Genomic DNA, 18141 nt, shown 5'->3' on the forward strand with positions numbered 1-18141 from the left:
CTTGCTATGTTGCTCAGGCTCGTCTTGAACTCCTTGCCTCAAGTGACCCTCCCACCTTGGCATTCCAAAGCGCTGGGATTACAGGTGTGAGCCACCGCATCCAGTCTCTTCCTGGTAATTTCTTACAACTAGAAAACCTCAGAATTATCTCTACTTCTGTACAGTTGTTGCTGTTCCTGACCTTCTCAACATACCTCTGCTGGGTAACATTTGCTGTCCACGGTGTGCTCGGAGCCCCAGGCATCAATGGCCCCCCAGTGAAAATGGAACTGCTTCAATCGGTAGTTGTGTTCCAGGGGTCCTCCCTCGATCACTAAAATGGCACATCCAACAATTCAGGGCATGGTTATTTATACTGTGGGGGAATGTGAGTGAAAGGCCAAATCTCTATGTGAACTGTCTTAAATGGAGTATGCTGTATTACATATGAGTGTTTATAAATTTGATTTCCATGTGGTCAATGCATGTATAAGGGCAAGAGTGAATGACACCAAGATTTAAACACATACCAAGCTACATGCAATTGTTAAAGGACAATTCTTGACTTATTTTTATATTCCATATTTATTATGTCCAGTTTTCTTTTGTGTGCAATTAAATGCAAATTTCTCTCAGCATATTTACCCAAGCCAGTTGCATAATACTAAAATATGGGTGCAAACGATTCTTTCTTTTTTATACATGGACACTTTGCTTTTCAATTTTTAACGATACTAGTGGTTTCTTTCCCTTTCATTGAAATGGAATAGGAAATTTGCAAGTCAAAAATTACCACCTGGGAGATATTGGCCAAAGGGCACAAAGTTTCACTTAGACAAGGGAAATAAGTTTTCCAGATTTATTACACAACATGGTGATCATAGTTAATAAAAACATATTCCATATTTCAAAATTGCTAAAAGAGTAGATTTTAAATGTTCTCACTACGAAAGAATGGTATGTGAGGTGACGGATATGTGAATTGCTTGATATAATCATTCTGGAATGTATACATATATCAAAACATCACATTATACCCCATAAATATATACAATTATTGCCAATTTAATAATGCAAAAATTATCACCTCTCTTTGGGAAGAATGAATAACATGAGCCATCCACACACTTTACCTCCGGTCTCGCCATGTTGGATAATAAATACCTTTTGTTTAGACTAGACTTCTCTGGTACTAGTGAAATCAATACATTATAGGCAAAATATTCAGATAAGGAAAGTTTTTACAGTCACCCTTTTTTCAGGTTTTGAGTTGTGTTGACTTTTTTTCCTTGAATTTGCTGGGGCATATTAATTTGTCTTTTCTTCTATCTGATCAGCCCTGGCGATGCCTATACATGGTCACGTCAATATAGTAACACTAAATCCATCCATCTCATCCATCTTAACAATCTTTAGAGTTTATTGCATCATTAGTTGAATTTTGTGTGTACAATGATGGAATACAGCAATCCCCAAAACCAAATATACTGGACATACATCATGCAATGGTCTGCTATGTATTTTACCAACTTTTGAGAAATTCTTACATAATTTCCTCCAGTAAAAGTTTTGTAAAAGGTGAATGAAGAAACCAATGACCACTTCTCTTTGGGGGACAGGGGAGGTTCAGAGAATAATACTACCTGATTTGCTAAGTTAATAGGAGGAAGGTACTAAAATGCACAGAAATAAAAATATCTTCCAAAAAATCTTATTTTTCTATGCCAGCTCCATATTATAGCATGATTTTGCCAAATGCTAAATACAGTCTTTTGAAGGAAATTGAAGCTCTGGTCCCAAGTTAAGTGATCATGACAGAGGAAAAAGCCAACTTTTCTCTCCTATCCCTAGAACAACACTGGCAACATTTCCTGGACGCTTATTGTATGTCTCCTCCAAAGATGATGAGCACAGCAGGAAGGAGATGTCAGCCATAGGTGGATGCAAGGGAAGGGGGATGCAGAATTGGTCTTCAGGTATGTTTTGATTCACCCATACTCCATTGATTCACATAATACTAAACACATTTTTGAATTAGTTGTCAACACTTAAAGCTAGACAATTTCATATAAAAATCTACATTTCCAACTTAACTTGTGAAAATGAGACACCCTGGCTACGATGGGTGCACAGTCCCACTGGGTGACAACAGGCTGCGTGGGAGAAATGGCTGCCCCCTTTAGAGGGGCATGCCAGTTCTTCACCATTGCCACTGCTGCCATTCCCCTCAAATACCCCTAGCCTCACTCTCATTACCTCCCCGGCCTATAGGTGCATCTCCCTTTTTGACCCCTGGGAGAGAAGAGGTTAGAGGCCCAGGAATCTGACTTGGGTGCTTGCTAGCTGGAAAATCATTAATTCCCTACCATGTGCTGGGCACCATACGTATATAAGTCGTACATGGGGAGAGGTGAGACGGGGAGGTATTCTACTGTAAAATGTGATTAAGAGCATGCACTATACTTTGTAGGAAAAGGCCCTCAGTTTGAATCAACTGACTACATGTCATTAGCCATGTGTGCTGGCGGCTTCTAAGTTGGTACCCAATGATTGCCATCTCCTGGTGTTCAAAAAACTTGTATAATCCCCTCCCCTGAGGCAAAGTGATGGGATGTCACTTTTGGGATTAGGATACAAAGAGACACTGGCTTCTACCCTGCTTGCCCTCTCTGAGTCCACTCACTTGCTTGGTCTGATGCAGCCAGCTGCCATGCATGAGCTGCCCTATGGAGAGGCCCATGGCAAGGAAACAAGGGTGGCCTCTGGCCATCAGCTACCCAGGAATGAAGGCCCCCAGAGAAACTGAATCCTGCTAACAGCCACTTGAGTTTGGAAGAGGATCCTTTGCCAAAGGAGCCTTGAGATGAGACTGACACCTTGATCACCGTCTTTTGAGAGACCCAGAGCCACAGGGCCCAGCTAAGCTGTACCCAAATTCCCAGTCCTTGAGCATGCTCTGCAAAACTCTCCATGAATCAGCTCTTGCTTACCTCTGGACTTGCTTCTATGCTACCTTCTTACATTTTATACACAGTAATACCTAACACAAGCATCACACTGCCTCACTCCTCCAACCTCCGCATAGATGGCCCAGGTGTCACCTCCACCAGGAAGCCTTCTCCCACCAGCGCTATGTACATACTCTGTATTAGCATCATCTCTTATCTCTTCTAGGGTCTGTCTCCCCACCACACTCTAAGCTCCTTAAAGGCAGAGACCATTCCTTCTTCCTCTTTCTATTCTGAGCACCCAGCATGGTGCCTGGCACTTAGTAGATCTGCAGTGAAACCAGGAACTAAAGAAACAGACTGCCAAGTGGCTGTCCGATTAGTTAACAGGGATGTAACTGGTAACCTCAGCAAGACTAAAGGAAAAGGGTGGGGTTGGGTGGGGCAAATGAATAGAGGGTAGAAGGAAGTACAGTCCTCAAGAAATGGGGCAGAGAAGGGAGAAAGGAGATAGTAAATTAGATTGCAGAACAATCATAAGATATAGCAAATAAATATATACTTATGTATTTGAGGTTGCTGATATTTTGTTCCTTCTGTGCTCTAAGACAAGAAAGGATTAAACTTGTAGAAAATTAGACAACAAATATAAAACATCTAGCATAGAGTTTGGCTTACAGTAAGCAATCTCTGTAATATTCACTCCTTTCTTTTGCTTTTCAATGTAAAAATGAAGGCACTAGCAGAGAAAAGGATGATGAAGAGAAAGGTAACACACAGAACGCACACTAAAAAAGTAAATGCAGGAAGTGGGCATGAGCAATTTCTCTGGGGTGATGGAAACATTCTAAAATTGGATTGCACTGATGGTTGTGCAACTCTGTAAATTTCCTAAAAATTCTTTAAAAATTTTTTTTTTAAAGAAGTAAATGTAGGACTACAAATAGGGAAGGAAAACTTCAAATGTTTGTGAAAGCATTCTTACTGGGTTCGCTGGTGCTGCCCCATGAAAGCTTAAAGTGAAGCAGGATGGGGCAGGAAGCACCCTGAGGAGGAGAACAAAGGACTTACCTCTCCTTTTCTTTAATGCCTGTTGACATTGCCAAAAAGCGGAATTCCAGCCAGAGAAGGCAATAATTTAAAGGGACTATCCATGTCAGCCCAGGGATAATTTAGTGCCCTTCCCCACAATAGTTCCTATCTCTCACATGCACTCATTAAACTCAGTCACTGTGTGCTACTCAGGGGAACCCAGTAACAAAACGACATCCAGCAGAGGATGGTGGGATGAGATGCTCACACATCTCTTTTAATTTCTGTAACGTGTGTCATGATGTCTCCTCTTTCATTCCAGATTTTAGCCATTTGAGTCTTCTCTTATTTTTTTCTTGGTCTCCCTAATTAAAAGTTTGTCAACTTTGTTGATCTTCCCAAAGAACCAACCTTGATTTCATTGATTTCTGCTCTGTTCTTTATTATGTCCTTCTTGTTGCTAGCTGTGGGTTTAGTTTGCTCTTCTCTTTCTAGTTTCTTAAGGTGGAAAGCTAGGTTATTGATTTGAGAAAGTCCTTCTTTATTAAAGGCATTTTCATCTATGAATTTCCCTTTAAGCACTGCTTTAGCTATATTCCATAAGGTTTGTTATGATTTTTTTGTCACATACCTTCCCCAGCTCCTTTGCCTTGCACTTTACTCCAGATCTCTATAAAGCACCATGTAGTAGCATTCCTTGGTTTTCTTTTTTTTGTATTTTAAAATATCTAGACATTGCTATTAATAAGATCATTACTTTTCTAGAATTGATTCTTGCCTTTCTTCATTTCTATGATATCTTTGCTTTCTTTTACTTTTTCTTTTTTATGTTCACTTACTGTTTTTTTCCTCTTTGAATGCTAGTGATTATTTTGCAACAGCATGGAGAAATAGCAGTGAAGAATAAGCAGGAAATAAGAGGCAGTCACTAAAATGTGGAAAGAGAGAGAGACAGAGAAAGTTAGGTACTTATTAAATATTAATGGTCTCTTAAAGAAAATAATTGTTAAAGCGTAATGAAAAAGTAGCTATCAGTTTTAGTTATTCCCAACCAAACAAGTGCAAAATTAACAGCCTTTCTACAATTTTTCTTCTGTATTTTGTAAAAACAGTGTGAGACTGACTCACCTTGGGAAGACAGGATCAAGGGATGATTTAGTCAGTTGGGTTTGTAGGTACCTAAAGAGCTATTATGATGAAAACATGGGTTGTTTGTTTTCCATCTGAGATTACCCATGCAAAATGGAAGGATAAGAATTCTTGAATCTATTGTTCAAAAGAAAAATAGATGACTAAAAAATAAAACAAACAGCTATTTGTCCTGAAAAATCTTGGGCTTAAGAAACCCATTAAGCAACTTTCTAAGACTTATAGCTCAATGAAGCAATAATATTATATTGGCAACAAACAGTCCCTAGACTGTCAAGGGCTTTAGAAAGCTGACCAACACCTAGAATCCTCAGAAGAAAGAAGGTTGCCAGGAACCTTGATGGGATTGAGTCTTGAAAGAACTTCTATGCATCCAGAATGAATGGGTGAGAGTTGGTGCCCTAAAGATTGGGTCTGTCCATTAGTTTAGTTCTGGCAGGGATAATGGTAGAGCTTTAAGTGGGGCAAGCAGAGCTCATCAGAGTGCAAGAGAGTCATCTGAAACACATAAATTTAGCTCTCTGTTTTGAAGATTTCTGCAATCCTTATATGCAATGTAACATTATGGGATTCCAGTTGAGATGGGGGCACACTGCAGAGTTTTGGGAAAATTAAGAAAGATGCCCATGAATCTTGGAGGAAAAGAGCTATTCCTTCTTAGTTTGAGATATGTAAGTAAGATGTTCAGGATCTGGGGGCTATGTCATACCATAGGGGAGAAAGAGGAAAATGGGAGACGTGGAAACTCTTAAGCCCTTAAGGAAAGACTCAAATACTTATTGAATCACAGCAGAGAAGTATGTCAGAGGGAAGAGAACCGGAGAGAGATTAAGACCATTGAAGGAGCAATCTGTTTGTAGCTGGGCCAGAGGGCCATGCCTAAGTATCTGAGCATCACTAAGGAAAATGCAAAGAAAACAAAGACACGATTAAGAATCCCAGAGCCAGGATAAATACAGTCATGACCATTTCTATTTATGCTTTAAGTTACCCTTTTTACTCCATTCATTATCATTTTTATGGACTCGTTTCCTAATATTCATGAGAGAAAACAAACTTCTTTTAGATCAAGATTGCTCAACCTCAGCTCTATTAATATTTGAGGCTAGATAACTCTTCCTTAAAGCTGTTCTGTGCACTATAGGATCTTTGGCAGCATCCTTGACCCACTAGATGTCAGTTTCACTCCCCTACCCCAGTTGTGACAACCAAAAACTACATCCAGATGGTGCCAAATGTCTGCAGTCCTGGCATGGGGTGGTGGCAGGAAGACAGGTGGCAGAATTGCCATTGATTGGGAACTACTTTAGATATGCTATTTCAAATAATAATTATTTCAGACTAATTAGGACTATTTGATACCATAAAATTCAGTAAAGAAAGAAAAAGAAGAAACCTGCATGGAATTACTCACATTCTGTCTTCTATAGACACCAAAAGTTTCAGGTAAACTTTGAAATCATTCCCATTAGTTTATATCCAGGTAGGTTAAAAAAAAGGAGAAGAAGATTCAAAAAGCAATATAATATTTGGCTTTAAGAAATTCTTCTAAACTGTGTTTCTTTTAAACTAGGTAACATTGTTTATTTAACAAAATTAATGGAAGTTTCCATTTCTGACAATGTATCACAATCTGGTAAGTTAAATCTGATTAAATGGTGTAACTATTTAATATAAAAGTTTTTGTAAAGTCAGCAAGCAGAGGAAAAAATAGTACATACTCAATATACACATACAAAATGAATTTCTGGCAAAACTTCAGTTTCATACTCTATCTTCTATACCAGTTGTAGAATCTACACATAGAGATATGTATTTATTAATAAAAATACTACCCATATTAGTTCAATAAAATGTAAATAAAAACTAGAAGGGACTTTTTTCATACATTCAAAAAGTAAGATCAATGAGTTCCATGCCATTGTTAACAGAGCTCAATACTCTCATGGAGGGAGTTTGATGTGGCCTGTGTTGTCATGGCACTGTTTCTTTAACTTCAGACAAGACCAACAACACCAGATCTTTCCCTCACCTGATTTATCTGTAGAATCTTCAAATTCCACGAGGAAAGAGTACCCATTATTCCAGACGTGGAGGCAGGTGGTCGGGTCATAAGAGATGGTGAGCGGTTTTAAGCCAGGGTCATAAACACTGTCTCTCCACCGGATGTTGATGGGCGACTGTCGATCGCCTGCCGGAGCCAGGTCCACACTCTCCCAGAGTGGGTGCACTAGGAGAAAGCAGGCCGGGGATATTATCAAGACCATCCACTACCTAGCATCACACATGAGGCAATCCCACTTCTGGAGAACCTGTCGAGGCTAATGGAAACTTAAAGTCTTAGGAATTAGCCACTGCGATGGTTAATTTTAGGTGTCAACTTGACTGGATTAAGGAATACCTAGAAATCGGGCAAAGCAATATTTTGGGGTATGTTTGTGAGGGTGTTTCCAGAGGAGATTAGCATGTGAGTCTGACTGGACTAGGTGGGGAAGATCTGCCCTCAATGTGGGCAGGCATTGTCCAATCTGCTGGTGGCCCAGGGAGAACCAAAACAGAGGAAAGGCGAATATATCCATCTAACTGCTGGAGCTAGGATACACTCTTCCACTCCTGTCCTTGGACAACTCCAGGCTCCCTGGCCTTTGGACTCCAGGACTCACACGAGTGGCCCCCAGGGCTCTCAGGCCTTTGGCCTTAGAACTCAGGCTTATACCATCAGCTTCCATGATTCTGATGCCTTCAGACTTGGAGTGAGCCACACCGCCAGTATCCCAGAGTCTCCAACTTGCAGACAACCTGTCGTGAGACTTCTCATCCTGTATGATTGCGTGAGTCAATTCCCCTAATAAATCCGCTCTCATATATCTATACATCCTATTGATTCTGTCTCCCTGGAGAATCCTAAATAATGTTAGCCACTTAGGGCCTTAATCGAGTGACTAAAGCAGAGGATAAAGGCAGGTCAGAGAGCATCTTGCAGAGGAACGGCACTCTGCCATCTGGAAAAACCAACACATCTCAGTCTGCTACTAAGTTCACCTAAACCAAGAGCAATCAGTCCTGTGATGACAGTAAAACGCATAGAGATCAGTGTCAGGTGGAAATACGGTATTCACAAATGAGTTTCTTTTCTTCACTGATAATTTCCTGAGCCCCAACCCCCAAAACTAGCTTTAAATACAAAGACAAAGTAATTTAGTTTTCAATGACAGACTTATTCTCAATAAAAAGAATAGGGAAGAATTTTTGGAAAGCAAACTTTTAGTCAAATATTGTCAGTTTTTAACGGTTGGCTGGTAGACAGAAAGGCTTGTGTGGCCTGCATCCTGTAAAATGCTCACCCCACATAAATGTGCATGCTGAGTTCACCTCTTATGTAAGCAAACCGAGGACTAGGCAGCCGTCCTGCAAACCTGCGTAGAACATCAGCATTGCCAAGGTCCCTGCAGTTCACAGTATGTCAGGTAAATGTGGACATTATCTATTAATGTGTATACATATAGTCTGTCCCACAGAGGCACTGATGACATCACTGATGCTGATTTTCTTCTACAGAGTCAAGCGCTGGGTCTTTGTAGCAAGTCCCTGATAAGTATCAGCAGACTTCCTGCTAACACAGATAGACCTGTTGAGACAGCCATGCATGATGAACAGAACCCCATGTATCAGTTTGGTGTGGTCCAGTTCTCTGACCTTTAGAAGCACCATGGATGGGTAGAATCAAGATCAAAATGAAAACCAGGAGAAACATGCACTGAGAGAAATCACTACCAACAACCCTCTGCATCTTGGCCCACAGCTAAGAATGAGTCTAAGGATTTGACTAAGGTAGCTGTCTCATTATCCAGTCAAATCCCCCATGTATGGAAGGGTCATCTTCCTATTTCCATAAAAAACAGAAATCTGCCTCTGTTTTACTCTGACAGAGGAGACATTACTCTTCCTTTGGTAGTTGTCCAAAGCTGGAAGTCAAGATCTTAGCCTTGGTGTTTTTTGGTTTGTTTTTTTGCAAAAGTGCCCCAGCAATTTAGACACAGAGTTCTCCTGAGAGCGTCCAGATCAGTGAGTCTCAACAGAAGGAGGGACTCAGCCCCCCAAAACATTTGGCAACGTCTGGAGACATTTTGGGATGGCAAAACTGGGGGAGGATGCTACTGACATCTAGTGGATAGAGGCCAGGATTGCTGTTAAACATCCTACCATGCAGAGGACAGCCCCGGACATAAAGAATTATCTCGCCCAAAATGTCAATAGTGCCAAAGTTGAGAAATCTGGGTCTGGAGATAAAAGGTGTATGCAAAATCACGTATTTTTTCCTATTTTTTCCTATAATGCAGCACTCTCATCTTGGGAGAGGTCTCAACCCAATGTTTTTTTTTTTTTTCCTTAAGTACAAAAGAACTTGTGATGAACAAGAACTTTAAGAACAAGAACTTTCTGTTTCAGAAATCTAAAAGGGAAAATGCATATGAAGTAGCACAATATCATTATATTATAATCTGATTAGAATGCAAATTCCTTATGGGCAGGAGTCACGTCTTCCCCCTTTTTTGTTGCCCTGTGGTGTCTTATTAAACATATGCCCAAGGCCAGGAGCGGTGGCTCACACCTGTAATCCTAGCACTCTGGGAGGCCGAGGCAAATGGATCGCTCGAGGTCAGGAGTTCAAGACCAGCCTGAGCAAGAGCAAGACCCCGTCTCTATTAAAAATAGAAAGAAATTATCTAGCCAACTAAAATATATATAGAAAAAAAAAATTTAGCCGGGCATGGTGGCGCATGCCTGTAGTCCCAGCTACTCGGGAGGCTGAGGCAGTAGGATCGCTTAAGCCCAGGAGTTTGAGGTTGCTGTGAGCTAGGATGATGCCACAGCACTCACTCTAGCCAGGGCAACAAAGCGACACTCTGTCTCAAAAATAATAACAAAAAAAATATGCCCAGTGAATATTGATTATCCAACTGCCATTGTTGGGGGGGAAGCTATACTTTATTCAAATTGTGTTAATTTTTAAACTTCTATAAAACCCTAGAATAGCCCTCATTCAGTTTAAAAGATTCCTGGCACAAAGAGACCATACCTTTCTCCTCTGAGATACTCAGACTGTGGGTGATCATTTGAGAATTCACACTCTTCAAAGCCAATTAATGAGGGTCTCCTGTGAATAGGAGGGAAGAGCTGGAATGATGGTTAGGTCCCTAAAGACCATGCCCTCAAGCCCTCGGCCAGCCTTAATTGTCCCCCATTTCATTTAGGAAATGGAAAGTCTCAACTCTCACATCCATGCAAATACCAGCCCAAGAAAAATGGGCCTACCTGGGCTGTCCGGAAGGTAGCCAGCCATTGTTAATATAATGATAACGGCTACATGGCTGGCTACTTTCTGGACAGCCTTGTATTCCTTCCATTACTCTTGAACTCCTGACCTCAAGCAAGCCTCCCGCCTTGGCATTCCAGAATGCTAGGATTACAGGCGTGAGCCACCATGCCATGCCCGGCCCCTAATTACTCTTTTAGGACCATCATGCCACGTTCAATGTATGCCCTTCAATTTACAAGTTCAGCTTTCAGAAGGTTTTTTTTCCCCCCTACTCACCTATTCCTTTATTAACCCAGACCATCCAACCTCCCATGGCAGGGGTGGGGTGGGGGATCAGTGCTGGTCACTGTTCTCTTAGTGAAGCCAGCCTTTTGCCAAAGACTTGCTTGCTAAAGATAAACTCACACTTTTGTTCTGCTCTCCCCTCCTCTTCCTCTATTTAAGCAAAAAGCAGATTAAAATAATTCCTCATAATTGCTCATATTTTCCTTCAAAAATAAGAAGCCAAATAAGTGTTCTGCCTAACAGAGGCTTCATTTTGAGGTTTTTCTTGTACAGGGAAAACAAAATAAATGAAGATAGTGATGGTGTCAACCATGGTTTATGTGAGCGAAGTCACACTGCCATTAAGAAGCTGTCATTAATCTCCTAGCGGATGAGCAATAAAAGTCCTTTAGGAGATTCTCCGTTGAAAACAAGCTTGGTTTTAGTTCTTATTTATATGAGTAATCTTAGGTTTGATTTATTTTGTGTTTTAGCACTATCTTAGTCTGGTCAGGCTTTACCATAGACTAGGTGGCTTATACACAAAGAGAAATTCATTTCTCACAGTTCTGGAGTCTGGGAAGTCCAAGATCAAGGCAACAACAGATTTGGTGTCTGGCAAGGGCTAGGTTTCTTGTTCATGTTCAGCCTTCTTCTCAATGTCTTCACATGGTGGGAGGTTCGAGGGAGCTCTTTGGGGTCTCTTTTATTATTAATATATTGGAAACTAATCCTATTCTTGAGGGCTCTGCCCTTATGACCTAATCACCTCTTAAAAGCCCTACCTCTTTAATACCACATCATCTTGAGGGTTAGGATTTCAACATGAATTTTAGGGGGACATAAAACATTCAGTTCATTGCCACCACCTATTTCTCCAGCCTCGAGTGTTGTTTCAGCTCTTGAAACATGGAAAGCTCATTCCTGCCTTAGCCCCTTTGTTCCTGCTTCTCCTCCTCCATGAAAATCAGTTCCCCCTCATTCAGCTCAGGGCTGGCTCCCATTATCTTTAGGTCTTGGGCCTAACTGCCACCTCCTCAGCAAAATTTTCTCTGGCTACTCTCTTATGATCCCCTTGTATTATAATTTTTTAATCACAGCACTTTACATGGGTATAGTTCTAATTATATGCATATGTGCTTAAATGTCTGCCTCCCCCATTGCTCTACAAGCCAGCTGGCTTTCAATCACTATTGTGGATGGAATGAGTACGATAAAGAGCCTCGCTGGGAAGGTTTGTGCTATGGTGTGAATGTATGTGTCTCCCCAAAATTCATATGTTGAAATCCTAACCCCAAGGTGATGGTATTAAGAGGTGAGGCCTTTGCGAGGTGAACTAGGTCATGAAGCTGGAGCCTTCATGAAGGGGATTAGTTCCCTTATAAAAGAGGCTTGAGAAAGCTCCCCAGCTCCTTCTGCCATGTGAGGATGCAGGAACAAGGCACCATCTTTGAAGCAGAGAGCTGAATCTGCCAGCACCTTGATTTTGAACTTCCCAGCCTCCAGAACTGCAAGCAATAAATTTTTGTTGTTTATAAATTACCCAGTCTAAGGTAGTTTGTTATAGCAGCCTGAATGGATTAAGACAGTTTGCCTCTCCTTTTGCTTTATGTCCTATTACCCCACTAATCACATGATTTTTTCTTTAAGAATTGTTCAGGTTTATGTCTTTCTCAGCTTGCCTGTGACCACCAGCCTAGTTCAGGCCCCTACACCCCAGACTTCATACAAAGCCTCTGTGGCTTTTCCTCCTCTCTCACTCCCCTCTACTGCTGAGTTCTGCCACTCGGCAGTTCTCCTACATTATCACCTCCATCTTGTTGCTCCTGTGCTAAAAATTGTACATCAAGTTGTAACTTCTGTGTCCAAGTGCCTGGTTTTCCTATTAGTACCCACCTCACTTATCTAATCCCATTTCTCATTCTTCTCAAATTTTGGTCTTCTCATGCTGCTTTTCTTAGCTTGCTACTCTTCTTACAATTGCCCACTCACACAGACTTATCCCCGTTTTTGCTTGTGCTTGAATGTCATTTGTTCTCCTACCACTTATGGACATCTTTTCCAGCTCAAGTCTTATCTCTCTGATGACATTTTCTCCACCCACTCTGATCTTTACTTTCTCTGAACTCACCCTGAATTCACTTTCACACCATTTAGTACTTTACCATTCCTCATGTAGTGTGTATTTGGTTTATCTGCTCAAAGGGCCTATGTCAACTCCAAGTTCATGAGGCCTGTGTCCTACATTTTTTTCTACAGCTTCCAGGGCTAAATGTGGTACCAGGCACAGAGACGGCACTAAAGACTTATTTTGCTGATAGAGAAAACCAAACAAGTTGACATCAAGGCTCTCTACGCTTACCTCACACCCACTGTCTGAGCAACATTAATATTAAAACAAAAATCATAAGACTGACCAGACTCTTTGTGACAATAAAATACTAAATTATTAACAAGACCTAAGGCCATAGAAAACAAAAGTTAAATCACATCTACAGGCCACCAATTTGCTTGACAGATCACTTGAGTCTGTATAGTGTGACTTGTCTCTAATTAACAGACTTCCTTAACTTAAAACATTCTAAGCCTTTAGACAAAGCTTTATTTCTTTAACCAATTACAAATCAAAACATCTTTAAACCCTCCTATAACCTATAAGCCCCTACTTCAAAATGTCCTGCCTTTTTGTACCAAACCTTCTATATATTGATTTATGATTTTACCTATAATACCTGTCTCCATAAATATATAAAACCAAACTATAACTTGGCCACCTCAGACACTTTTTCTCAAGACCTCTTGAGGCTATATCCCTAGGCCATGGTCACTCATGTTCGACTTAAAATAAACCTCTTTAAATTATTTTATAGAATTTAGATTTTTTTCCATTATCACAGGCTTTATTTGTATTGGTCAAAATTAACTGGAAAAATAACAGAACAACTTTCTAACACAGTTCAGTTAGAACATAGATTGATGCTATCAAATAGAACTTTCTCTGATGATGGACATTACTATACTGATGTCCAGTATAGTAAGTGGTAGGCACATGTGGCTATAAAATGTTAATGAATTTAAATTTACATGTAAACATCCACATGGAGCTAGTGGCTACATTTTATACGTTGCCATTCTAGTCCCAGTTATCCTAAAAGGTTTATATTCCTTCTAAAAGTAGGGAGATCATGAACATTAAGAATCATTGGAATAACAAACCTGTACCATTTCCATTCTAGATGATATTCCTTACATTTCATTAAATTAAGAATTATTAAATTCATTTTCCTATTGTCTAAGATCTCATGCCTAAATCTTATTATGTGACAATTAGGCTAAATTTCACTAGATGATACACTAACTGAAATTGATTTTATTTTCATCTTGGGTAACAGATGAATAGCCTACAGGTCCCCAAAGTTAGGACTGTTAAGTTGCTGTCTGCTGCTTGAGATAATAGCAAACAGCAATCTGCGTTGACAGCCACAGATGACCTGGGAGGAGCACTAAGAGCAAAGGTAGGAGCACGGAGCAAAGGAATGTCCTGAAATGCTGCTTTCTGAATTTCCTACAACCTCCTACTTTCATTCATTCATTCTGCTCCACCTCATCTTAAAAGCAGTCAGATTTAAACATCTGAGGCAGGCACTGAGCCTATAATGATGATAAAGATGATGATGATGAAAACAATCATCTTAGTAGAAGTAGCTGCCAACACTGAGTCCACTGTGTGGCAGGCACTAGCTAAGGACTTTGCACATTATCTTTTCTTTTTTGGTTTCTTTTTTGGTGGTTGTGGGGGGATGTTGAGACAGAGTCTTGCTCTGGTGCCAAGGCTAGAGTGCAGTGGTGTCATTATAGCTCACTGCATCCTCAAACTCCTAGGCTCAAGTGATCATCCTGCCTCAGCCTCCCAAGTAGCTGGGACTACAGGCATGTGCCACCCTCAGCTAACAAGTTATCTTTTCTAACTCTTAAGAATCTCAGGTCATTCTTGGTCACAAGTGCACACTGGGCCTTCTGCTGGGGTAATAAGGTGCCAGAAACAATGAATATTGTTTTTATAATTGATCAGATGAGGGTCCAAGATATAGGAATAGGACATGTTCAATGGCCCAGGGCACCAGAGACCATAATATTCTCCTGAGTGAAAGCAGGTCAGGAGGACAGTGCAATATGCCAGAAGCAAAATCAAATGGTAACTGTCACCTGCTTTTCCCAGTAACTGAGAAACAAGAACATGTCATATGATGAGGGAAATTCATTAACTGAAGCTTCAGCCTCCACAAGCCACTATTGTTTGTTTTATTGTCAGCACTAAAAGCAGCAAAACTATCCTAATAACATAAGCATACTGGATGCTTAATTTCAACTTTGTTAAAAAAAAGCAAAACTTTAATAACTAGATAGATATGACTAATATTTTCCAGTTTAAACCTTAGACCACAATGTACCAGTGTTCAGAATAAGCCAGTCCTGATAGGATGTGGGCCTGCATGTAGGAAGTCACACCCAGCAACCAGAAATCATTATGTCTCTGGCTAGTTTATTTTAATAACAACACAGTCAATGTTTAAGGAAACAAAATAAACTTACAATAAAAATATATTTATAGAGCAGTTTCAAGCCCTTGGATTTAGCTAGATTAGCATTACTAATTTATAAGCATTCCATTCTTACACATTCTTTTTATTATGTGCATATGGGATCAAAGACAGTAAACACAAAAAGTGGAGAAACAGACTTCAAATGGCCCCAAATTTGAAAACTCTCTGTCAATGTCTTTTAAATAATAGAAAACATGAAAGATTCCTCTTTAATGATACACTTGGCCACTTCGTCACTCCATAAACTCAAACTTATCTCTCCACAAATACACACATTATCCTTTCCCATCTTCTCAGAGAAACAGTTATTCTCACAGCTCATAAGGCATATATAATCCCATGCTGAGATGCCAATGACACCACAGCTATAAATTCTTAACACACATGATTGTTATAAAGCCAAGAAGCCTTTCACTCTCTTTAAAGAAGTGGTGTACTCACAGGTTCGGTTCCGAGTTTTAAAAGTGCAAGTATACAGGCTGCAGGGCCTTGCTGGCATGGACCTCGGAATCTGGAACTTTCTCCACAGCAATTTATATGGAGCCGCTTGAAGAATGACCCTCAGGTTGTTCATCACCACCTTTAGCTTGAAATCTTGATCAGTCCCCAAATAACTTGCAGGAACCTAATAACCTAGAGGGAGGAGGGCAGAGGAGGAAAAGCTATAAACAATAGAGAGTTAAGATCTTGGGGAAACCTCTAAGTAGGACAACATTCAGACTCATAGTACACACCCTGAGGTGGGGGAGGGCGAATGGAAGTCAATAGTTTATTCACTCTTGTTCCCTAAACTCATTGGTCCCCTCAGTGGAGGGAAGTGAGGATCCTGCCCACTGACTCATGTGCTCTGCCTTTCCCTCAGGGTTGGCAAATACTACAGGTCCAGAGAAAAGATTTTCTTTAGCCACAGGAAAGAAAAAACTGTTTCCTGTACAGCTTCTTAAAATTAAAAAATAAAAAAATTTGCTCCCTGAATTCTCGACTAGTTATCCAGCATGGTACTTACATGTAGGAAGAAGCCCAAGATTAAAGCTGTCTACAGGCAGCCCGAATAAAAACAATCGTTTGTGTCTGGATTGCTTAAAAAGAACCCAAGATGCATCCTGCCAAAATAGTCCCGGGCGGTTTTGAAATCTAAGCTTAAATGTAATCTGTGATTCTTTGCCAATAACACTAAAACTGGCAAAGGCCCTTGAATATGGGAAAAATGGACACTTAATTAATCCTGAATTCTCTTTCACCTCTCACATGTTCACAGTGAAAGTCTCTTCTGAGACTGAGGTGATGATTTCAAGGTATTCACTACAGTGTTCTGAAATACTGTAATACTAACTTTGAACACTCCCCCCCTCCACCCCCATGCCTAAATTGCTTCATCCACATTCCCTGAAAACTCCCATCCCTGTACCAAGTGAACAAACACATTCTGAAATGAAGAAAACACCTTTTTTCTTAATTACACATTCATTTCACTATAGATTTCGAAATGTGTACTGTACTTTAGAGGCATGCAGGCAGCTGTTGGGGACACCATTTGAGCAACTGTGACTGAGGAGTGGCTGCCAGGCCATGTGCCCTGGCTCTGCTGAGGTCTCAGCCTCATGTCTATTTGCACTCCTGCCTGCCCGCCAGCCACGTGGACTTTACTTCTTCCAACTCCGGCCTCCCTCGCGCCTGTGCAGATGTGCTTCCTTCCCAGGACCCCTCTCCCTCCATCTGGGTCTGGTGAATTCCTACCCTCCCTCCAGGTGACTGAGTCCTGTGTCTCTTCCTCAAAGCTCCCCTGACCATGTGCTCACCAGGTCAGCCCAGCACCCTCTTCCTGGCTACAGTGCTTATCACAGTGGAATAAAATACCTAACCAGGAATGTCCTTCCCGACACCATCCTCCCCAGCATCTAAGCCCCACGGTGGCAGGGACCATGTCTGTCCCTGTCAGAGCTGCATCTCTAAGGAACACAGCACCCGGCTCCTGATGGGTGTTGGGGGAGTAAGTTGAATAACCTCAGTAGGCTCCCTTGGTGACAAAAAAGATGTTGATCTAATTTCAAGAACCCACAACTGTGCCATGACTGCCAGCATGTTCTGGGACAGTACTAAGGGACTTTCCTTTTCTCAAATGCCACCATCACCCATTTGTAAGGTTATTTATACTTTCAAAACATTTTTCAATGCTTATCCTTTAAGAAGAGGGTCTCATATCCCTACCTGTAAGATCTGAAAAGACCCTCAAAGTCCTGCCTGTTCTAAAGAGGAACCTGCCTGAATATGAGCCTTACCTAGTCTTATAGGGCTGGGACTCTGCCAGTAAGCATTTTCATTTCAACATTTCTTGTCATTTCCATTACTCCAGGAACTGTTTTGGGTGCTGTGGTGCAAAGGTGACCAAGAGCATAAAAAGGAGTGAAGTCCTGTCACATGCTATAATGTGAATGTGCCTTGAAAACATGGTGCTAAGTGAAAGAAGCCAGACACAAAAGTCACATAGTACATGATTCCATTCACATGAAATACTCAGAATAGGGAAATCTATAGAGACAGAAGGCAGATTCGTGGTTGCTAGGAGTTGAGAGAAGGTGAAAATGGGGAGTGACTCCCTACTGGGTACGGGGTTTCTTTTCGGGGTGATGAAAAAGTTTTGGAACTAGATGGAAGTGGTGGTGGCACAACATTGTAATGTTGTAAATGCCACTGAATTGCACACTTAACAAAGGTTAATTTTATATTATGTGAATTTTACTTGAGCAAACCAGTTCAAAGTAGGGCATTCGGCAGTATGGCCATGCTCACAGAAAGGGGAAGGGTGCCAAAAGGCACAAAAAAGAGAAATTGAGGGGCACAAAAG

At 40.9% G+C, this 18141-nt stretch overlaps 1 protein-coding gene and 1 long non-coding RNA gene across 4 annotated transcripts in view; one reads left to right on the plus strand and one right to left on the minus strand.

Moving 5' to 3' along the window:
• CA5B (carbonic anhydrase 5B) overlaps nucleotides 1-18141 on the minus strand; it is a 34854-nt gene that overhangs the window by 8087 nt on the left and 8626 nt on the right. For 2 of the 3 annotated variants that reach the window (XM_045538330.1, XM_045538329.1), the window contains exons 2-4: nucleotides 15738-15929; nucleotides 7141-7338; nucleotides 195-313 (exon numbers count right to left, since the gene is read on the minus strand). In XM_045538330.1, coding sequence (XP_045394286.1) covers nucleotides 195-313; nucleotides 7141-7338; nucleotides 15738-15870 — 450 coding nt within the window. In that variant the 5' untranslated portion in view covers nucleotides 15871-15929. Of the gene's footprint in view, nucleotides 1-194; nucleotides 314-7140; nucleotides 7339-10188; nucleotides 10238-15737; nucleotides 15930-18141 lie in introns of those variants that run through there. The other variant, XM_045538331.1, reaches the window with a different exon arrangement.
• LOC123628557 lies at nucleotides 55-17781 on the plus strand. The gene is made up of 3 exons (XR_006731696.1): nucleotides 55-84; nucleotides 1831-1955; nucleotides 17650-17781. It is a non-coding gene; the product is annotated as an uncharacterized LOC123628557 (long non-coding RNA).

Source organism: Lemur catta, chromosome X (genome assembly GCF_020740605.2).
Source record: "Lemur catta isolate mLemCat1 chromosome X, mLemCat1.pri, whole genome shotgun sequence".
NCBI lineage: Eukaryota > Metazoa > Chordata > Mammalia > Primates > Lemuridae > Lemur > Lemur catta.